Source organism: Hemiscyllium ocellatum, chromosome 1 (assembly GCF_020745735.1).
Source record: "Hemiscyllium ocellatum isolate sHemOce1 chromosome 1, sHemOce1.pat.X.cur, whole genome shotgun sequence".
NCBI lineage: Eukaryota > Metazoa > Chordata > Chondrichthyes > Orectolobiformes > Hemiscylliidae > Hemiscyllium > Hemiscyllium ocellatum.
Genome location: NC_083401.1, coordinates 97592295 through 97616657, shown reverse-complemented (window position 1 = coordinate 97616657; position 24363 = coordinate 97592295). Strand labels below are relative to the sequence as shown.

General features: G+C 39.5%; 1 protein-coding gene across 8 annotated transcripts in view; it reads right to left on the bottom strand.

The window, feature by feature from the left end:
* Positions 1 to 24363, bottom strand: part of fryl (furry homolog, like) — a 462166-nt gene that overhangs the window by 382153 nt on the left and 55650 nt on the right. For 5 of the 8 annotated variants that reach the window (XM_060824302.1, XM_060824311.1, XM_060824320.1 and 2 more), the window contains exon 1: positions 17321 to 17491. The exons of 1 other annotated variant lie outside the window; for it this stretch is intronic. In XM_060824302.1, coding sequence (XP_060680285.1) covers positions 17321 to 17429 — 109 coding nt within the window. In that variant the 5' untranslated portion in view covers positions 17430 to 17491. Of the gene's footprint in view, positions 1 to 17320; positions 17492 to 24363 lie in introns of those variants that run through there. 2 more of the 8 variants (XM_060824340.1, XM_060824348.1) reach the window with 1 other exon arrangement.

The window sequence follows — 24363 nt, the reverse complement described above, 5'->3', positions numbered from 1 at the left end:
AATGAATGGTGATAGATTATTTCCCAAACAGCAAGGGTAAAGAAGAAGAATGGTTCACTGGCTTTCACAGCAAGAGGATTTGAGCAGAGGAACAGGGATACAATATGCAAGGCCTTAGTGAGACCACATTTGGAATACGGAGAGCAGTTTTGGTCTCCTTATCCAAGGAAGAATGTTCTAGCTTTGGAGGGAGTGCAACAAAGGTTTGCCAGACTAATTCCTGGGATAATAGGAGTAAATATGAAGAGAGAATGGATAAGTTAAGATTATATTCACTAGGTGTTTAGAAGAATGGGGGGAATGCATAGAAAGCTATAAAATTCTAACATCACTAGACAGGGAAAATGTAAGAAAGATGGTACTGATGACCAGGGAGTGCAGAACCAGGGATCACAGTTAAAGGATACAGTGTAGGCCAATCAGGACTGAGATGAGGAAGAATTTCTATACCCAGAGAGTGGTGAGCCAGTGGAATTCTGTTACAGGAAGTGGCTTAGGCCAAAATATTGAATGTTTTCAAGGAGATGTAGTTCTTAGAGCTAAAGGTATCAAAGGATATGGGGTGAACGCAGAAATGGCAGAACAAGCTTGAGGGACAACTGTTCCTGTTTTCTGTGATTCTATGTGTTGTCGTCTCTCGGTGCTAAAGTCAAGGAGTGGCTGCAGGGCACCCTTCTCAGGAAGGGTATCAATCAGAAGTCACGCTCCACTTCAGCACCAATGAGTTAGGAAGGAAGGGGGATGGGATCTTGAAAGCAAATTTTAGACAGTTAGTAAGGAAAGTAAAAAGCAGGGCCTCAAGCAGTATCTTCAGGATTACTCCAACTTTCACATGGTAGTGAGAATAAGAACGGAAGGACTGATTGATTGAAAACATTATAGGAGAATGGGTCTAGGAGGACATCAGATCTCTGAGGAATTGGGTCTGACTTGGGGGAAGGTGGAACCTGCATAAATTGGAGGGTTACACCTCATGGGACTGGAACCATTCTGCTTGCAGGGAGATTTATTGGTGGTTTTAAACTAGCTTGTCAAGGGGACTGGAACCTGAGGGGTAACCCAAAACTGGAAGGAGGTAAAGTTCATCAAGTTGAAAAGATGCTCAAGACACTAAAAGAAACAAAAAACAAAATCAATCACCAAGTATGCCTCAAAAGTGGAATACTGTTAAAAAGGTATTATACCTAAATGCTGTAGTGACAAGGACTGGGAACAGAACATTTAAGGATATTCAACCTTTAGCGAGGACAGACAAGAAGGAAAAGGAGATGGAGTTGTGGTGATAATAAAAAATGGAATAGTGCATTAGTATGGAAGGATCTTACAGTGGAGAAACAATGCGTGCCATCCATTTGGGTGGAACTAAGAAACAGCAAGGGACACCAGTTATTTATATGCCAGCAAACTGCAGTGGTAATATGGGGGCATGGCATTAATCAGGAAATGAGAGAAGCACATAGGACGAGCAACACAGTTATCATTGGTGATTTCAATCTGCAAACAGACTGAGTAAACGAACAGCACACCAAAGCCACAGAGGACGGGTTGCTAGAGGTGGTTTCTATTGGAGCATATTAAGGAGCCAAGAGGAGGACATGCTATTTTAGATCTAAGTATCATGCAGTGATTAGGGGTTAATTTACACTCTTGCTATTAAAAAATCTTTAAGATAATTGACCACAGTATGCTAGAACTCTAGATTAATGTTTTAAAGTGAGATAGTTTATTTGAAAACAAAGCAATTAAATTTGAATAGTGGAAATTCCAAAGGCCTGAAGCAGATTGGGAAAATACATTAAATGATAATACTGTACATAAACAGTGGATTGCCTTTAAAAGAACCATGGCATGACTTAGAGCAACTATACATTCCTTCAAGGTTCAAAAGTTCAAAAAAGTTAGTCAACTGTGGCAAATGAAGCAAATTCAGGATTGCATAAGATTTTAAAAAGGCCTATAAAGTTGGCAGAAATTATAGTAATGCTGACGATTAAGTGGTTTATAAAAACAAAGAAAGATCACAAAATGATGAGGGAAGGGAGAACTGAATATGAATTCTATCTAGGAAACAAAATGAACTATAAAAGCTTCAATAGGTACATAAAAGGAAAGTATAGAAATAAATGGGTCATTCTTGCATTGACAAACTGTGACAAGTGCAAGGTTGGTACTTGGACCCCAAAAATGTAATATTTTTCAAATCTTAATCAATCCCTTTCTCCTCCTTTGCTGAACTCGAAACTGTCCCCAATCCTCAGGTCTGTTGTTTTTTTTTTGGCCAATTTGAATGCCCCTTCCTTGGATCTAAAACTATCAATAATTTCCCTTGTTAGCTACAGTTGGGCCACCTTTCCTATTTTTGTGCCAGACAGAAATAAACAATTATTGCATTTCTTCCGTGCACTCTTTAAATATTTGCTCTTGCCTATCCACTGACATCCCTTTAAATAACATTGCCCAATTAATCTCAGCCAGCTCAAGTCTCACATGATCCTAGTTTTCTTTATTTAGATTCAGGACCCAAATCTCAATGAAGTGAAAAATTATTATGTTATGTTATGGTGACTCTTTTACCAAATATTCCTTTCTCATTACACAATGCCCAGCATAGGATGGTGTGTTCTCTTGTTAGTTCCTCAACATATGGATCCAAAAAAAGCCATTTCATATATTCCAGGATTTACTGATTTCGTTTACCCAACCTAAATACGGATTAAAAGTTGCCCTCAATTACAGTTAATTTCTTGTGTTTCTAATTTCATAATTAATGCGTTCCCCAACTTTACGACTACAGCTTGGGGGTTTATTTACAACCCCCACTATCTTTTCTGCCCCACGACATTTCTATGCTCTACCCATACAAATTCCGCTTCACCAGAGCTAATATCCTTCCTCACTAGTGCACTAATGTCCACCTTAACCAGCAGTGCCACGCCACCTCCTTTTCCTCTTTGACTTCCAAGGAACTGAATCCTCATGGATATTCAGTTCTCATCAGTCACCTTGCAGCCATGCCTCCATAATCCTAAGTACATAATACCTATTTATATCTATTTACATGATGAATTCATCTACTTTATTGCAAATGATCCATATATTAAAACATAAGGCTTGAAGACCAATCTTAACATTATTAATTAACATTTTTAGCCATGTTCACATTATTTTGCACAGTAGCCCAGCTTAATTCTTGAATTCTGTAATTTTTCTGATTTCTTATTCTTTTATTTTTGCCCTTGCTTCTCCTGCCATTTTAGTTGAAACTCCCAATTGCACTAGCAAATACATAGTGTCTACTGCTGACACAGTAAGAAATAGGAGCAGTAGGCCATTTTGCCCATCAATCCAACTGCATCATTCAATAAGATCATGGTTAATCGGGCAAATGCCTGAAGTGTGCCTTCCTACCAATTGAATTATCCTTGACTCACTTGTAGACCAAAAATATGTCTAAATCAACCGTGAATGCATTCAATAACTCAACCTCCACTGCTCTCTGCAGTGGAGAATTCCAAAATGTAATAACCCTTAGAGTTCTCTACTGCCTCAACCAAGGCATCGTTTGCCATGTGTAAACAGTTAAAACTTAGATTATTTAATCATGGAGTATATGATGATTAAGGGCAGTCACATTCTCATCCAATATCACCAAACTTACATGAAAGCAAAAGTACTACAGATACGAGGAAGTTGAAATAAAAACAGAAAATGATGGAAATACCGTATCACATTATATGTACGGAAATATAAACAGAATTAACCTTTTTGATCTGTGACCTTATATCAACACAGTAAAGCTAAAAATGTAAAAAGGCAACTTGCAAGGCACCTTAAACTGAAAATCTTCCTTTCACCTAATTAATCGGTCAATTCAAAAAAAATTCAAAACGTTCAGACAACTTTTCCAAAAAAAAATCTATGTTGCCTTGCCCTTGATCAATACATGCATTTTAATGAAGGTTGTAATGTTGCTGACTCCAGTGCTATGGAATCTAACCCACAATATAAATAGGACAGTTTCCATTGCAATAGGACGGAAGACAGACCACATCGACTTGAATTAGTTGCGTCTAGCAGAAATTCCCACCTACCATGAGGATCAATCATAATCTGCAACCTTTCAAAATTTTACAAATGAGCATTAAAAGCAAAATATATGTCAGGAAACATGAAGAAATCACACTTTGATTCAATTGTGACTACACATTCACAAATCTCTTATTTAGCATTATGGTATGGAAACACTAGACCTTCTAAATGTATCACCTATTTTGCCCAAAAACTATTAATTCATTCTCAGGATCGAGATGTTGCTGACAAAATAGGCACTTATGATCCATTCATTGTTGCCCTATAATGTGACAATGGATTTTTTTCAGGACACACTTGAGGAGCTTGCTATAAAATTTCAGAATGTAGTTAACAACCAACAGAATTGGCTTAGGACTGGAGCCTCAAAGGATAAACTGCATGAAAGCAGATTGCTCTTCCTGAATGGAGACAAGTCAACCAGTTTGATTTTTCTAACACTCCAACAGATTCATGGGCAAAAACTGAAACCTTTTAATCTGCAAACACTATAAAATTCACTGAGCGCCATGGCAGGATTTTAAATTATTTTCTTTGAATAATTAATCCAATTCTCTTCCAGTTCAGTAGAATTATATGTTCACACATCAGTGAAACACAGTCAAACTTTTATCCAGGCATGGACAAAATTCTAATCATAAAAACGTAGATGGTCAAAAGTTAGCTTTACTTTTGCAGACTGCATCCAACAAAAGAAATAGTAAACCACTTCAACGCAGTCAATCTTTAATTTTATAAAATGCTCAGTAATAGTAGCGAGTGTTTTATTTCCCCTTTATTAAAACATCTAAGTGCCTTCAAGATTGTGGATGTTCAACTCATTCACTATATTATTGGAGTACAGTCTTGCAACTGAAAATAAATAACGAATTATAGAACTGCCTGCCAACTGTTGTCTGGAAAATTACTGGGAGACTATAATTAACCTAAGTTTATCTAACGTATTATTGTAATTTAACCATTGGAATCCAAGATCATTCATGCAAATCTACACTGCCCAGTCCCTCCAAGATCAATACATTCAACCTAAGTTATGGAGTCATGGTAATCAGATGACTAGACATTTTAAAAATTTTCAGTAGAGCAGGGAGCCAGAATGGATTTACAATCGTGCTTGATGAACCCAAATAAATTTTTAAATCAATGATTGAAAACGGGGAATTTCTATGGATGTTATTTAAATCAATCTGGAAGTTAATAAAATTGTCCAAATGGGACTGTTAGCCGAAGTTCAATTTTCCGGGATTCAAAGTAAACTATTGACCTGATTGGGAAACGGCTGAGTGGCAGGAGGCAGAGTCGGGTAATTTGCAGGAGATAACCGATGATGCTCACTCAGGTCTGTGTTGGAGTCTTAATTATTCATTGTGTGTACTAATGACTTAGGTGATGGATACCAAGCCACATTTAAAGTTTGCTGACAACACAAATGCAGACATCATTATACACAATACTAATGGAAGTGTAAATGACAAAAGAATTAGTTAAATAAGTAAGTGAGAAGAATTGTGGCAAAGAGACGATTTCACTTTTGCCTGCAGTTATCAACTTTGGGCACAAAAAAAACAGTACTTGTCATATCACAACATGCTACAAGCAATGGAGGTGCAAAGACGCTGGTGTCCTGTTGCACATATCGCCAAAATATAATTGTAAAACAGGAAATCAAAAGGTAAATGGAAAGCATATCTTTATATCTGGAACACAGGGTGGTAGAAGTCATGTTTCAGCTATATAATGCCTAGTTGGAATTGTTCAGCAGTCTGTGCAGCACAGCTCAGGAAGAATCTATTCATCTTGGACAGAACGTAGAATATATTTTTTAGAATAATATCCAGAATCCAAGGGGGAAATTACAAGGACAGATTGCACAGATGATGAATACATTTCCTATAATTTAGATAGCTAAGATGCGATTTAATCCAAATTTCAAGATGCTGAGGTGAACATATAAAGGAGTTAGAAAGAAAGCTTTTCCGCTAGGGAGTTGACACTAGAACGTCAGAGCTTAAAAATTAAAGCCAAGACTTATAAAACTGATGTTAAGAAATAATTCCATACACAAATAAAAAAGCTTGGAACTCCACTCCACAAATAGTTTACCTTCAAACTGAAATGAATAAATTTTCTTAACCAAAAGTATAAAGGATATAGGGCACAGATCAGCCATGACTTTGCTAAATGGAAGAATGGTCTAGAGAGTCGAAATCGATTTTTCCTGCTCCCACATTCTTATGGGACAACATGCACAGAATCATTTCTATAGATCGGATCAATTTGCACCATTTTATAAAACAAACTCATCTTTAAATGTTGCTCAAATGAAAAAGGACTTGCAGTCAAACAATAAATCAGACAACAGCAGACAAGGGTCACAATGCGGGAGGAAATGCAAAGATACTTTCAGCAGCTAACATCATCTGTAGAGTTTCTCCACACAGGTAAAGCACGCCTTCGGAACACCACCCACCCCTCCACAACCTGATCTAACAGATTCAATCAGCTCCCAGTCACAAGCACAAAGCGGGAAGTAGTTAACAGTGAAGAGGAGGTCGGTATGCTTTTTGTCAGTGGCCTTCCTACGGCCATTGTCTTTCGAGCAAGGGATACGAAGGTTCAGTGATCAAGCTAACACCACAACAGCCAGTTGGCTTTGTTACATTTGACAGCGGAGTGGGAGCAGAAGCAGCAAAGAATGCTGCATTCACCTAGCCTGCATTTGCAGCTGCTGTACTTCACACTCACGATGCACTGGTACCCTTCACCTGAAGCATCTCCAGAAGGATGGAAGTCTCGTCAGTTTTGTTAAGTGTTTAACTGCCATTATCCAAAATTTCAGATTTCTCCACGGAGTGACACACAAGGACAAACTGAATATTGTTTTCAGGTTGGACTTTACTGAAGGAAAGTTTGGAGAACTGGCTCATTTCCATTTGATTTTGAGGGGATGGAGTGGTCACTAAAGACTGTGGACTTAAGAACATCAATGGTTAATTTTTTTTTCAAATGGGAGGATCCTTCAAATTCTATTTACTGTAATAGACTACTAATACTTTATATGCTGTGCATCAATACCTTGCTTAAATACTAGCTGTCAGAGTCTTACGAAAGCTGGTAGTGCCATCTTGGTGGTTATCATGAAATGATAAAAGGAGCGAATGAGAATGTGTAAAGGGTATGAGCAGGTAGGGAAAGAGTTGAATTCTGAGTTTTGAGAAACAAGAGGTTCAGCTAAGCGTGACTCAGATCAGATAAGAACGTACAGTTAACAATGGAGTGCTGGAGACAAGGGTAATGGGTTAACAAGGTAGAAAAACACTCATCATGTCGAGCCATTTAACAATATTGCAAGGAGAAAGTGAGGACTGCAGATGCTGGAGATCATAGCTGAAAACGTGTTGCTGGAAAAGCGCAGGTCAGGCAGCACCCAACGAGCAGGAGAATCGACGTTTCGGGTATGAGCCCTTCTACAGGAATGAGGAAAGTGTGCCAAGCAGGCTAAGATAAAAGATGGGGAGGAGGGACTTGGGGAGGGGCGTTGGAAATGCAATAGGTGGAAGGAGGTCAAGGTGAGGGTGATAGGCCGGAGTGGTGGTGGAGGCGGAGAGGTCAGGAAGAAGATTGCAGGTTAGGAAGGCGGTGCTGAGTTCGAGGGTTGGGACTGAGACAAGGTGGGGGGAGGGGAAATGAGGAAACTGGAGAAATCTGAGTTCATCCCTTGTGGTTGGAGGGTTCCTAGGCGGAAGATGAGGCGCGCTTCCTCCAGCCGTCATGTTGCTATGGTCTGGCGATGGAGGAGTCCAAGGACCGGCTCCATCTTTTATCTTAGCCTACTTGGCACACTTTCCTCATTCCTGAAGAAGGGTTCATGCCCGAAACGTCAATTCTCCTGCTCGTTGGATGCTACCTGACCTGCTGTGCTTTTCCAGCAACACATTTTCAACAATATTGCAAGATCAACTAACAAGGGAAAAAGTATCCAATGTACAAATCCAGTTAACAAGGTTAAGAACATTCAATGTATAACAGCAAAGAGGCTTGGTCTCTGCTATTGACACTCGCTGATTGTAACAGTCACCCAATCAATATGTATGTTGTCTTATCTGGATGATTCTCCCTGTAAAATGACTATGTAATTAATTATGAAACTGCTACTCCAGAGAAGACCATGAACTCATGTCCCTGTACACACGGGTGATCATTCTCACTTCCTCCAAGACCTGGAATAAAGATGAAGGAGGTAAAACAATACTGTCTCTCTGAGTGTTTTGCTTTGACTGAGGGGGGAAATGGAATGACAATACAAGCAATGACATAAATTTAAATCAATTATTGCATATTTTCTACTTGCCTGGACATGTGCAAATCCAACATTCATGAAGCTTGACACCAAACAGGATAAAGAAGTCTGCTTGATTTGGTACCAGATCCAGACATTCACTCTCTCCACCATTTCTAAGTGGCAGCAAGATGCACTGCAGAAATATCCCTAGGCTCCTTACAAATTCACAATCACTGCCATCTAAAAGGACAAGGCAGTAGATACAGGGGAACACCTCTGCGTACAAGTTCCTCTTCAAGCAACTCATCATTTGAACTTGAAAATATATCACTGTTCCTTCAGTGTCACTGGGTCAAATCCTGGAACTCAGCTTTGTGATGATTCTACACCACATGGACTGCAACAGTTCAAGGCGGCAGCTCACTACCTCCTTCTCAAGGGCAACCAGGGACAGGTGATAGATGCTGGCCAGCAAGCAAAGTTCACATTGATGAATTAATTTTAAAAAGTGACAATGACTCTATTGATAAGCTTGTATAAATTGATAAAAGTCAACAAAAATTAGGTAACCATACCTTCTAATACAAGACGTATAAAGAGAAACAAATTTTAGCAACACTGTGATGCTGGACGGTAGGTCAATTGAGCTAGGTTTATAGCATGAAGATGCATCATTATAATGTGAAGAAATATTTGCTTAATTTTTCCATCTCGCAGTCATCAATTAAACATCCAATTATCCTAGAGTACAGGGGAGGAATCACATACCATTGCCTCTGCCAGAGAAATAGTATTACACAAAATAATGAGGCCAAAGACAGATGTGCCTTCTAGCCCTGATGGCTTGCATCTTAGGATCTGAAAAGTGGCAGCTACAGAGATAGTGGATGCATTGGTTATAATTTGCCAAAACTCCTTGGATTCTGCACAAGTACCTGAGGTTTGAAAAGGGAAAGAAGGACATGGACAACTATAGTTTTAACCTGTTCAACCTTTCCTCGTAACACCCTCATCCCAGGTATCACTTAACTGAACCTCTTCTGGTCTACTTCTAACATAATCATATTATTTCTTTAATAAGGAGACCAAAACTGGACAGCAACACTCCAGATATAATCTCAGTGAACTGCACAATACTGGCAAAACATCTCAGGTGATGGTGTGTACAATTACAACATTTAAAAAGCATCTGGATGGGTATATGAATAAGAAGGATTTAAAGGAATGTGGGCCAAATTCTGACAAATGGGACTAGATCAGATGGAGATGGCTGGTCAACGTGGACGAGTTGGACAATGCTATGTGTCTCTATCTTAACTTTTATAATCCATTTCCCATGCAAAAACCAACAATCTTCCAATTCCTTGACTAATCACTTGCTGGGTTTGCATAACATCTCTATGTGATTCATACATAATGAGAGATTGGTCCTTCTGTTCATAAATTTTGAAATCTCTCCCCATTTAAATAATATTCAACTTTTCTATTTTTCATGTTAAATTGGTTCACACTTGCCTACTACCTTTCCTATTATGAGTAAGAGTGCATGATCAGCATGAGGAAATCTGTGCCGGAGTGAGACAGATGCTGAGAGATTATATCCAAGAATTTGACACAGAGGGGGGTCAGTACTGCTTTAAATAGGTTTTAAAGCAATTAGCAAAGTGGCTAAGTGGGGAGCTTGATAAAAGAGGCAAGAGGTACTTTTTTCTCCTTCTTTCACATTACGTTCATTGGTTGGTAAATAATCTGCTATCAGGGACCATCTTTAAATTGCCATTAAATAGAAAAAATAATGCCCTTCTAAGAAGTAGTTATACTTGGATTTAATGGAGGAACACCAGATCATATATTAGCATAAGCAATCCAAAGCAGAATTAAGTTAACATAGGAGGAGGAAATTTAAAGAGAGTAAAATGTATGGCCTGTATAATGAGAGAAGTTATGGGCACAACTGGTTTCCTAGGCAACCATATTTGTAGAAAGTGCTGACAGTTGCAGAAATTTGAACTCTGAGTTCCAGAGCTCGAGTGGCAGCAGGGATCACTGTGGCACATCCATTAGGCTCTGAATTATATGGATAGCATGTTCAGAGAGGTTGTCTCACTGTAGCCGGAGAGCCTTGAGGCAGAAAGGAAATGGGTTACCACCCAAAAGAAACAGGCAGATGGTGCAGGAGTCTTCTGGGATCTTGCTCACAAATCGTTTTTCCATCGTCAAAGCTGATGCGAGCACTCGCTCCTCAAGGGAGTGCAGTCAAAAGCCACATTTGTGGCACAACAAGCAATTTCATTGTACAGAAGGGGAGCAAGAAGAAAAAACAGCAATGCTGACAGAGGATTCATTAGTTAGGGGTAGAGAGGGGTTTCTGTGGCCATATATGTGACTCCATGATGATGTTACAAGGGTTAGGCTTGGGAAGGATACCACAGAGCAGCTGCAGGACATTCCTCTGAGGGAGCATGAACAGCCAAAGTCATGGCCCCTGTTTGTACCAGAGACATGTGATCCTAAGAATTTAGAGAGCAAGATAGAAAATTAGTAAACAGGACCTCAATTGTAATCCCTGGTACTCCTAGTACCACTTGCAAATGAGAACCGCAATAGAAGGATAAGGCACATAAATGAGTGTTTGGGAAGAGGATGCAGGAGGGAGGGCAAGAGATTCCTGGGAAACAGATTGGCTCTGGTGAAGATGGCACCTATACAAACTAGATGGATTGCATCTGAACTGTGCAAATTAAGGAAAAAGCAATCAAGTCTAAATCAAAGTCACTGACCACGTAAATGCATGGTATATCGTAAAGATGGGGAAACCACAGGCAAAATTGTTATATTGAAATATGATATTGTAGCAATAACAGAAACCTGGTTCAAGGAGGGTAGGATTGGGTGTTAAATGTTCCTGGGCTTCAGGTGTTCAGAAAAGTAAGGGAAGGAGGAGGGGTTAACTGCAGACTGTATACCTCAGAACATCCATTGACAAAATCAGTACAAATAGAGTGCATTTACAATACTCAGTGTAGTGTATAGGCCACCAAGTGGGAAGGATGTGGAAGAACAAATCTGCAGTGAAATTACAGAATGATATCAACATTAAGTTGCAGTTATAATGGGGGATCTTACCAAAATGCAAACTGGAAAGTATCAGGGGTTGCAAGGAGAAAGTGATTCTAAATTGTGTTCAGGAGAATTTCCCACACAGAAGAGTCCAGCCCACAAGAAAAGATGAACTACTGGAGTTTTTTTCGTGAAAATGAATTAAGTGTCAGTCAGAAAACGTTTTGGAGATAGTGTTCATTGTATCATTAAAATTTAGGGGTGATGGTGGAGAAAGACAATGGTCAATCCATAGAAAGAAAAATCAATTGGTGGGGAGTTGATTTCAAATGGGTCAAGGATGGAGCAGGGCAGAATAGACTGGAGCAAAAGATTGGTGGAAAAAACTGTCATTGAGCAACGAGCTCCCTTAAAAGAGGAGATGGTTTGGGTACAGTCACAGTGTACTTCCTCAAAAGGGAAGATAGGACAAATAAATCCAGAGTTCCCTGGATGACAAAGATATAAATTAAGAGAAAGAAAAAGTGGGTATCAGGTAGTGAATAACTGAGAACCAAAAAGGATATTGAGATTCAGAGGGGAAGATGAGAAACTATATCCAAAAAAGATAAAGGAATTAAGATAAAAGAGTGGTAGCCAACATAAAAGGATATGACAAAGTGTTCATAGGCATTTAAATAGTAACAGTGGTAAAAGGAGCCATAGGGCTGATTAAAGAACATAGAAAAACGGATTTACGTATGGAATATGTTACTTCAAAAGACTTGTTAATCAAAGATATTGGAGGCAGAGGATGTCAGGAAAAGTTATTTGGTACTATCCCCTTCTCTGCAAATCTTGTATTCCTTTGTCCCTGCAAACAAATCACAATACCACCATTTCCTAAAACTCTCAACCTAATATATAGAACCCTACAGTGTGGAAACAGGCCCTTTGGCCCAACAAGTCAATACTGACTCTCCAAAAAGTAACCCGCCCAGACCCATTCCCCTATCCTGTTACTCTACATTTACCCTTACTAATGCATGTAACCAATACATCCCTGAATACTATGGACAATTTAGCTTGGCCAATTCACCTAACCTGCACATCTTTGGTTTGTGGGAGAAAACCAGAGCACCCGGAGGAAGCCCTCGCAGACAGGGGGAGAACGTGCAAACTCCACACAGACATTTACCAGAGGCTGAAATCAAACCTGGGAGGCAGCAGTGCTTACCACTAACCACCGTGCTGCACATAAATGCAAATAAATGCCATCTCAGTTTTTCCCACTTATCCATTACACCTATATTTTTGTTTTGTGTGTCTATGGCATGTAGGAGGAGTTTTATGAGGATGAGACTTTTAACTAGAAGAGCTGTATGTTGACAGTCCATAATTGCTTAATTATTAATAAAAACTGCTTGTCTGTAATAAATAGCAATTCCCATCAAGTGCAGAAACCTGGTCTGTGCTTTCTGTCAACCTGGATCGAATGGACAACTAAATTGGGATATTTTGTTTACTTTAACTTCTGTAATGGCTCTGAGAAAAGTGAGACTCAATTTCTAATGGGGCATGTCAGATTTCTACCCTGCCACAGCATTGAAGTAACCTTTATCAAAGTTCCAAGTGGCATCCTATTTGATAGTGATCATGATGCTCTGTGAAAACATGGTCGCAGACACCGTTCCCCTCTAACGCCTCACTGTTGCTCAGCTGAGTGAAGTTCCTTTTATTTGTTCCACCATTATTTATCGAGTTATAATTTTTTTAGTTCCTGCAAAAGTTCTTCTTCTCTCCAGAGTTCTTTAAGGACCTGTACTAGACACTCAGCAATAACATTCAAGAAGCAAACTACCTTTACCTTACAATAACCACCAGTTCCTTTGCTATCTCCAATTTGTCTGACATCTAGTATTGTATGAACATAACCCTCCTCCAACTCAGCATATGGAGACTAAAATCATGATTTTCAGTCCCGTCACAAATTCTGTAAAAGACTACTATCTCCCACCACATCAACTATCCAAAATTAAACCAATTTGCTCATAATCTTATATTCTGATCTGACCTTCCATCCTTATATCCTGTCCATCACAGCGACTGCTAATTGCTTTTCTTCTCACCAATCACTCCACTCCCTCAATCTGTTCTCACAAATATGCAATAATTCCTAATCCAACAACTCCGCAATTTTAGAATTTCCATCCATTCTAAGTAGAATATTGTCCTTCATTGTTAGGGGTGTTTAGAAACAAGGAAGTTATGCTGCAGCTGTTTAAGGTCCTGGTGAGGTCACACCTGAAGTACCGTGTATAGCTTTGGTCTCCATACCAGACGCTGAGTTGGAGGAGGGTTATGTTCATGCAATACTAAATGTCAGATAAATTGGAGATAGCAAAGGAAGTGGTGGTTATTGTAAGGTAAAGGTAGTTTGCTTCTTGAATGTTATTGCTGAGTGTCTAGTATCACTACCAGTGTGGTGCGTGGTGAGCGTGTGGAGGAGGTTCATTCAGTTGATTCAGAGTTAAGAGGGTTGTCTTATGAGGAGAGATTGATTATACTGGGACTAACTCACAGGAATTTAGAAGAATAGGGGAGGGATTGCCTTACAAAAACAAATAAAATTATGAAGGGAATAAATAGGATAGAAGCAGAGAGGTTGTTTCCACTGGCAGGTGAAACTAGAACGAGGGACCAAAGCCTCAAAATAAGGAGGAGCAAATTTAAGAGGAACTTCTTCACTCAAAAGGGTTGTGAATCTGTGATATTCTCTGCCCAGTGAGGCATTTAAGGCAATTTCATTCAATGTTTTTAAGGCAAAGATGGTTAGATGTTTGAACAGTAAAGGAATTAAGGGTATGGTAAATGGGGGTGTAAGTGGAGCTGTGAGATATCAAAGAGTTAATTTGCTCTGCTGATCTATAGGAAACTGGATATCTGAGGCTAGGGTAGCATGCCTTTGACTTACAGGTAGACTGTAAGGAATTTACATTCCCATTCTTTTTTTTCAGAGCCATTTGCATAGCCACTTACTAGTTATTCAGAATAAAAGAATTGCATCATCATCCTATTCAAAAATCAATAAGAACATTGCAGTTGGAATTTTGACTACTCTTTGCAGTTAAAAAAAGAATCACAACAGATTTGACTATTAAGGGATGATTTACACTGTATTGTTTTTAGATTAGATTAGATTAGATTAGATTACTTACAGTGTAGAAACAGGACCTTCAGCCCAACAAGTCTACGCCAACCCTCCAAACAGCAACCCACCCAGACCCATTCTCCTACATTTACCCCTTCACCTAACACTACGGGCAATTTAGCATGGCCAATTCACCTCACCTGCACATTTTTGGACTGTGGGAGGAAACCAGAGCACCCGGAGGAAACCCGGGTTTCCTCACAGACACGGGGAGAAGGTCATATCACTGCAGTGTGCGTTGTGTCTGCTGTCTCTTTGTTCAGAGAGACCCCTTGACATGGCTTTGCAAGCATTGCAAAGCACATGAATAAAGGGTTCCTCCAGAAAGCTTGTTCTGTACTTTGGTGAACAACAACATTTTATTAGGCAAAGTAGACATTTGCAGTTGCATCAAGTGCGTAAGAATTCCAAGAAAGAGGAACGTAACAGCTGAATCCACAAAAAGATCAGCCATGACCTTATGGAATGACAGAGCAGATTTGAGAGGCTAGATGCTATTTCTTACGTTCTTCATGTTCTTATTTTTCCAACTACCTGCAAGACATCACTCCTGTAATCCCTTCCAATGCTACAACCATTCAAAAACAGTGTGCCTCCAATACCACCCTCATATGTATCCCTATTTTCTTTCACTCTACCACAGTTGGCTTGCCTACAGATGTCTAGGTCCGAATGTTAAAAACTCAAATCCTAACCTTCTGCACCTTTTCATCTCCTTTAAGATGATCCTTTGATCCTTGTCTTAGATCAAGCTTTTGATCACCTTACTTGGCTTAGTGTTACATTTTATCAGATATCTCTCCTTTGAACATGCATTGGGGCATGCGATCACATTAAAGGCAAAGGATGAATGCAAATTATTGTTGTTAATAGAAGGATGGAGGTGCCTTGTTAAAGGCTCCTGATACAAGCTCACAGGGCACCTTAATCAAAATTCTCCAAATTTCTATTTGAGTGATTTCTCAGAGATCAACACCACACACCTGGATATTTAGACAGTTACTACTGTGATCCCACATCCTACTGACTCCATCTGATTTATAGTGACAAGAATGTTTTTTTTCTGAGCTTAAAGCTTCAGGTTGTGGAATCCAGACATCCTCATTGTCGAAGTGAACTGTAAGTTCAAGTTTGAAACAAGACTCATTCACAGAAGAGGAGGAAAAAGCAAAAAAAAAAAATCAGGAAGGATCACACCTATGGAATGCAAATAATAAAGCCAGAAACTAGAATCTACTAGCATGTTGAGAACTAAATTATATTACACAGGTAAACTTAAAAATACCTCGCAAGATTATTTAGCAGGAAACTTTAATGGGTGATACTATCATAAAATCAGTATCAAAGTCCTTGAATACAATTCGCTTTTCCTGACTTGATAATATTTGACTCTTCATTTAAAAAACACAATTGTTTACAACAAGCCGAGAAACCCAATATCCCTGCTATTTCTGTCTGTACTTACATCAGGGAGGCAGGTCGCTCTGTTGCTGGACTGCTGGTTTGTGATACAGAGTAATACCATCACTATGGGTTCAATTCCTACACCAACTGAGGTTACCATGAAGGACTCTCCTTCTCAATATTATCCCTTATATGAGGCATGGTGGCACTCAGGTAAAACCACCATCTAATTGGAGAACAACCTTTGGTCCATTAAGGCTATGGCAACATTACTTTGAGAGGAGAGGCTGTTCGGTTGGCTGGATTGGTGGTTTGAGATGCAGAGAGGCAGCATCAGCATGATTCAATTCCCAGGCCAGTTGAGGTTACCAAGATTCTCCCTTGACAACCTCTCTTCTTGCCAGAGGCATGTTGACCTTTATCACCAGTCATATAGCTCTGATGAAAGCTCTATGGTCTGTTAAGACAATGGCAACTTTACTTTTACTTACAACATAGAAAGTGGTTCAGGCCAAAACATTATGCGGTTTCAAGGAACTAGGTGCAGCTCTTGCAATAGGGATCAAAGGATATGGGTGGAGGGTGAGATTAGGGCAACGAACTCTATGATCAGGCATGATCACACTGAATGGCAGAGCAGGTGTGAGGTGTCAAGTGACCTCCTCCTGCTCCTATATTTTAAATTTCTATGTTTCTCCAAGTCAAATAAAAGTCTATGCAATCCTTACTAAACATCCTGGCCAACACCTGTTTTAAATCATAAGACTAACGAAAAAGCAAACATACCCCTCCCATTCTTGTGTACGAAAGTAATTAACTCAGATTATGAGCTTATACACACCTATGCGTAACACAGGAAAATCAATTTTTTTAAAGATTTCTTAATCAACAATCCGGATCATTGTCAAATTTCTAGCTGTAAAATGTACATTTAAAATCCTACATTTCTCAATTCCTTTGCCTTGTGTAATTATTGCTGCAGAAATGCTTGATCAGTTTCGGGGGCAGGGGTTGGGGGGGGGCGCGGGGAGGAGTCTTGCTACTCCTCTTGATATTACAAAATCAAATAGTTCTTCCAGGTCAATTCATTTCATCAAGTTGTTAAAAATTCTTTTGGAAAATAAGTGCAGAAGGAGGACTGCACAGAAGTCTCTACAATTGGCAACAGCAAACATACAATTATCTAAATTCTGAACATTCTAGGACATATTACACTGCTGCCACCCTGATTACATAACCACTTACAAGTAGACCACCCACACTTTCAAGTGACAAAGAAATCAACTCTTAGGTACCTTTTGATGGTTCCAGTTCACATGGTTGAATTCCAGGATTCAACCAAACATTTTCATCAAGTTCTTCTTCCATTGTCTGTCCTATAGAAAGCAAACTCAAACGTCTCATTTTTAAAAGTTTGGGGACGCTGTCACAATCAGCAGCCCCAACATCCAAAACAACATCCCCTGTTATTACAGCAGGTACCACTCGCTTCAGAAAATCCATGTTTCAACTTTTAAAGAAAGCAGCAACCATAAAATAAAGCAGCTTAGCTGCATTAACACACACAAAAGCATTCATGCAAACTTCCTTAATACATAAAGGTGGAATATTTGCTGTGGATTTCAGTGATGTCATGCAAAAATTGGGTGGTGCCTTAAAGTTGCAGGTCAACTTGCTATCATCAAACAACTTTTGGGATCCGCGCCTTCCCTGACAAGCTGATAAACATGCAGAATGCAGGGGCGACAAAGGTCTCAAGCTACAAGATATAACTGTTAATGAGTGCAGCAGTATCTACATTAGCTGCAGATCAATAGCTGTGAAATTTCTTTAAATATCAGGTATTAAAGCTTTTACAGAAACACGAATGGTTTCTATTTACGAAATTGCTTTATTCTGTCATTCAAACTTATTCATAGTGGGTGGAACCTCATATCTCCAACAGTAAAAGCTGTTTTCCAAAGATAATATGTATAATTTTAAAACTATGTAAACACAGTACATCTAAATTTACAGTCCTAACTACACACTTTCATACAAAATTAGAACATTTTATCCAACATAAAATAATATCAAAACAAGTTCAAGCCACAATTAAGATTTCTTAAAACACTCCTTTGGTGACAATTATATTTTTAAAAACTGTACTGTTCGGCTACAATGACTTTATCAAATACCTTTAATTCAGTAACAGCGTGTGCTTCAGAGGAGAAACTGATGAACAAAGAAATAGAAATGATTAAAAAGTATAGTTAAAAAGGGTTTGATGAACCTTTATAAATGAAGAAAAGCAATATGGCGGAGGCGAAAGTGTAGATGGTCAAAAGAACAGAAATGCAGTATCAAAAGAACATTATAACTTGCTTGTTTGATTGTTCATGTATCTATTAGGAGATTAACTGAGGTGTGTTTTTTTTAAAAAGTCATTCACGTGAGATACAATTAAATTTCATTATATTTATCATATAAATGTTATGACCTATAATAGGCGGCACAGTGGCTCAGTGGTTAGCACTGCTGCCTCACAGACCCAGGTTCAATTCTAGCCTCGGGCGAATGTCTGTGTGGAGTTTGCACATTCTCCCATGTCTGTGTGGGTTTCCTCCAGACGCGTCAGATTCCTCCCACAGTCCAAAGACGTGCAGGTTAGGTGAATTGGCCAAGTTTTCGGGGATGTCTAGGTTAGGAATAAATGTAGAAAATGGGGAACAGGTTTGGGTGGGGTACTCTTCGGAGAGTCAGTGTGGACTTGTAGGGCCAAAGGACTGTAAGGATTCTACGATTCTAATGCAACACAGACCTCCCTCCAACGGTATCTAAATCCGACTGCAAACCTATTTTCTTGTTCAACATTTAATACCAGCACAATTTGGCAAATGGATTTAAAACCAGAGATCAGAGAGGCGATGAACTTCGTGAGGCCAAGTGCAAGTCAAAATAAACAATAAATAGGAAAATACCAAGAGGAAGTGAATATTCACAGCTCCGTAAAGGTAGCATGACAGTTAATAAGATAATTAAGAACCTATATGGAATTGTTTCCTTTACGAGCCAAGATAAGGACTATAAGAGCGGGGAGGTTATGTGGGAACTGTATAAATCATTAGTTGGAAAAATACTTGAATACTATGTGCAATTTTGGCCACCTCATAACAGAAAGCAAACAAGTACACTATAAGTTACAAAGCAGATTTATGAGGATGTTGTCAGGACTAGAAAAAGCACATATGTGGACAGGTTAGAGTTGTTCTCCTTAGAACAGAGGAGGCGGAGGAGAAATTTGATCAAGATACCAAAATTTTGGTAGCCTGGATAAAGTCGATGGGAAGGGCACATTTCGCTTAGCTGTCAGATCATGATCTGCGACGTAAAGTGTGGCGCTGGAAAAGCACAGCAGGTCAGGCAGCATCCAAGGAGAAGGGGAAATCGACATTTCGGACATAAGCCCTGGCTCCTCAATGCTCTTTGACCTGCTGTGCTTTTCCAGTGCCACACTTTTCGAGTCTGATCTCCAGCATCTGCAGTTCTCACTTTCTCCTAGATCAGTAACTGGGTGGGTATGTTTAAAAAATTATTTGTAGAAGCATAAGAGGAAGACAGCAAAAATGGTTTCACTCAAGTGGTAGGAGTCTGGTACTAAGTACATGAAAGGGTCTTACAGGCAGAAACCCTCATCTCATTTGGAACGATGTGGAGGTGCCAATGTTGGACTAGGATAGACAAAGTCAGAAGTTACACAACACCAAGTTATACTCCAACACAAGCTTTCAGAATGTAGCCCTTTGTCAGGTGAAGTGAGACAGAAGCACACAGGCACAGAATTTATAAGCAGAGAGATCAAGGACAGACAGATCAAAAGATCGTACAAACGGTGTGAGTTTAGTGTTAAACAGTAACTCTCTGGAGGTGATCAAAAGTGTCAGATGGTGTGAGTAAAAAGTGTCAGCAGCTCAATAATATGCAAAGGGATGACCTATACTTTGTAATTGCCCCATTTCCTCATTTAATCAAAAAAACTAAAATAAGGTGGTGCTGGAGGCAAACCAAATGACTGGAATAACATGAAAGCGACTCTTTGACTCTATATGAGAGCTGTATGCCAACAGTCTAATCAAAGTAATAAGTAATCCAAAACTGTAAAACTAATTAAGGTGAGAGTGTCAAAACAGGACAATAACAAAGATTTTACAGAAACAGAAGTATGCTGGGGGTCCCATGTAGCACAACATAAATCCAAGATCACAGTTGAGGCAGTCTTCACGGGTACGGCACTTGACTATCAGTTTCCGCTCAGCGATTCTGCATTGTTGTGCATCTCAAAGACCTCCTTGGAGGATGCTTACCCAAAGATCAGAGGCGAATGCCCTTGACCGCTGAAGTTTTCCCCAACTGGGAGGTAACATTCCTGTCTGGTGATTGTTGTGTGGTGTCCACATTCTACACCATGTTCTTCGTACCCTTCAACATGTCATCAATAGCCATGAGCATTTAACCATGATCATCCTTACACCTCCAATTCTCACCTTTAAACAGCCACCAAACCTTAAATAGACCGTCGTTCACAGCAAACTACCCAGCCTTCAGTACAACATCGACCACAACTCTGCCATGGCAACCTCTGCAAGACTCATCAGATCACCGACATAGATATTACCATCACATGGGGAACACCACCCACCATGTACACAGCAGATACTATACCTTTGAGACTCGGCCAACATTGTCTGTCTCATACGTTACAGGCAAGGATGCCCAAAGGCATAGTGTATTGGCGAGACCATGCAGACATACAACAACGGATGAAGGGACACCACGCAATAATTGCCAGACAGGAGTGTACCCTACTAGTCTGAAAGCTTGTGATGTCAAATAAACCTACTGGACTATAACCTGGCGTTGTGCGATTTCTGACTTCATTTCGCAGCAAAAAATTAGGACAAAGCTATTGAGCACCTCAAGCGTGTTCTGTGTTCAGTGAGATCATGGCAGAACTGTTGCCCATCTCCATATAAGTGTCTTTAGTCCGTATTACTTCATACCATTGCTTAACAAAAATTTATCTCAGATTTAAAGTCAGCAACTGATATAGCATCAACTGCCGATTGTACAAGAGTGTTCCAAATATTTACCACTTTTTGTCTAGAAACTCTTGCTAATTTGTCTCCTGAATTTGTTTCCTAATTCTAGAATTTCCAATCAATGGAAATAGTTTATTTTTATCTGCCCTGTCTTTTCCTTTCAACAACTTGAATATATCAATCAGATCACTCCTTAACTTTCTAAATTCTAGAGAAACAGGCCTAATTTGTACAAGTGCTTCTCATTACTTAAAACCTGAAATCCAGGTATATTTCTTGTAAACCTACACTTTACTCCTGCCACATCAATACATTCTTCCTGAAATGTGATGCCCAGCTTGGCTCTCAGACCTTCAAGTGGGGTTGAGCCAAATTTTATATAATTTTAGCAAACCTTCTCTGTCCTTACAGCCCAGACTTCTTAGAAATAAAGGCAACCATTAGCTTCCCTGATTATTTTCTGTAGCTGTTTGCGGCATTTTAAAAAGATCTATGCATCTGCGCCCCAGAGTCTCTTTGGACATCCAGAGCTTCTAATTTCATGCTATCCATAAAGCATCATGAATTATCCTTTAATCAATCCAAAATGGATAACCTCATTCTTGCTCATGTTAAAATCCACCTGCCACAGATTTGGCCATTCATCTAGTCGTTCAATATTTCTTTATAATTTAGCACAAACCTCTACACAGTCTACAATGCTACCTAACTCAATGTCATCAGCAAATTTGGATGTATGACTTTCTATGCCATTATCCAAGTCATTAATACATGTGAATAATTGAGATTGCAACACAGATCCTTGGGGAACATCACCGGTCATTTTCTGCCATTGAGTAAATAACAATGATCCCAACTTTGTCATCTGCCACTCAACCAATTTGCCAGCCATGTCAGTAATTTTCTCTAGGTCTTAGTCAACAGTCTCTTATGCAGGACTTGATAAAATGCCTTCTGAAAATCTCTACAAACAACATCTGCCCACTATCCAGGTCACCACTTCAAAGAATTCAATGAGGTTTGTCAGGCAGGATCTACCTATCATGAATTCATGATGTTGCAACCTGATAAATTGAATACTTGAGGTGTTAGTTACACCGTGCTTGATTGTAGACTCCAACAATTTTCCCACCAAAGATGTAGGCTAATTTTAGTACATATCTGGATATGCACCTCAAGTGGGACAATCTGCAAGGCCTCAGACCAGATGTTGTAAAGTGGGATGAGACTGAAGGGCCTGCCATTTGGCTGGCACAAATACAATGAGCCAAGTAGCCTTTATCTACACTGCAAACGCTTTATAATCACAGCAAGTAATGGAAGATGAGAAGGTTGTTGCTTGCCCAATGCAAGATTTCAGGAGGTATGTCCAGGGCTTGAGAGAACTTTACAATTGAAGGAGTGAGGAACCAGGTAGTATGACGCACGTACAAAATGCATAGGCAAGACAATGAAAGGAGCCTTGCACATTAAGAAACAGGAGCTAGGCACCAAATTAAGCAGATGCTCAAAGGTAATTGTCTTGGGTGGCAGTGGTGGTAGAGAGGTTAAAAACTAAATAGTGGAGCGAGGGGACCAAATTTAGGAAAATATGGTAGATCAAAGAATAGAGACAAGGCAAGGGAGGAAGCCTTTTAATAGGAAATGATAAACAGACTGAGACAGAAAGGAAACATGAGTACAGATCTAGGAGTAAATCAACAAATAAGGCGAGAGATTACAAAAATAAGAAAAAGGACAAAACTAAAGGCTATGATTCAGAACACAGTGTAAGAAACAAAACAGATGAATTGATCATGCAAGTTAGAATAAATACGATCAAACTGATAGCCATTTACAGGTAGGATGAAATAGGCTGGAAGTTGAATACTGAACGGTACATGGTACTTACATGAACAAGAAGCTAGGAAAAGATTAATAGTGGATCAGTTCTCAATTATGATATTGGCACATGGAGGAGAACACAAAGTTCAAGAAACCAGATCATAAAAACAACTTGGGTGAAAATTAAAATTTAAAAAGACAAGTTAACGTCTCTTCTTCCTCAGGCAGCTGAGGAAATTTGGCAGGATGGTGAATACCCTTGCCAACTTTGAGAGGTGAGTCATCAAGAGCATTCTGTCTGGATGTATCGCTACCTGGTATGGCAACTGTACCATTCAAGATTGGAGACAGTTACAGAGAGTGGTGAACTCTGCCCAGACAATCACAAAGGCCAACCTCCCAACTATAGAATACATTTACCACCCCTGTTGTCAAGGAAAGGATGCCAGCATTCTCAAAGGTCTATCCCACCCTGGCAATGTTTTTCTACAACCACTACTGTTGGGGAGAAGATACAGAAGCCTGAACATACGCACCAGCCGATTTCGAAACAGCTTCTACCCTATTGTTAGAATACTGAATGGACTCTCAAACTCTTAGCATTCGCCTGTAGCTGTGTTTTTGTTTTTGCTGCTGTTTACCTATTATTTATTCATCTATGCTACTTAACTCTGATCTGCATGTATTGCTCGCAGTGCCTTGGTACACCTGACAATAAATTCAATTCAGTGACCACATATCAGGACTAAGAGTAAAGAAAAAATAATGGGAGATTATCAGAAAAGATACAGCCAAAATCAAGTGGCATTTTAATCTATATAGACTGACAAGAAGATCACAAAATGTAGAACAGATGTCAGCCTTCAGTCAAGTGAGCCTCCCTACCATTCCCTCAGCCTCAATTCCTTTAATGATCAGAGATCTTTCTGTCTGAGCTGTGAATACAGGTTGTTCTGCCTTAATGCAACAGTTGCGTTCCTCTGCAGCCTCGTGCAATAGGAAATCACGCTATGGAAAACCACTATAGAAGATCACGCTATGAAAGATCACTAATAGAAAATCACTATACCCATTTAGTAGAAACTTCGCATTATCCAAATAATGTCCACAATTCGTCAATCGCGTTACAGCTAATTCACGCTGACAAAATGCACATTCTAGCAGAGCAACCTGTATACTTAATGAATTAGCCTTAACAGTTCTCTGCAGCAAAGAATTCCACAAATGTACTACTCTCAGAGAAAGAACACCTCATTTGTGTGTCAAATGGGCAAATCTTTATTCTGAAAGTTTGCCCTCTGGTCCTAGATTTTCTGACAAGAGGAAATTATCTTTCAACATTTGCCTTGTCAGTCTTCCATTCTTGTGCACCCTCAAGTAACAGAAAAATCACGCTTTAGAAACAGTGCTTAAAGTGCTGCCAATGTAATCGCATT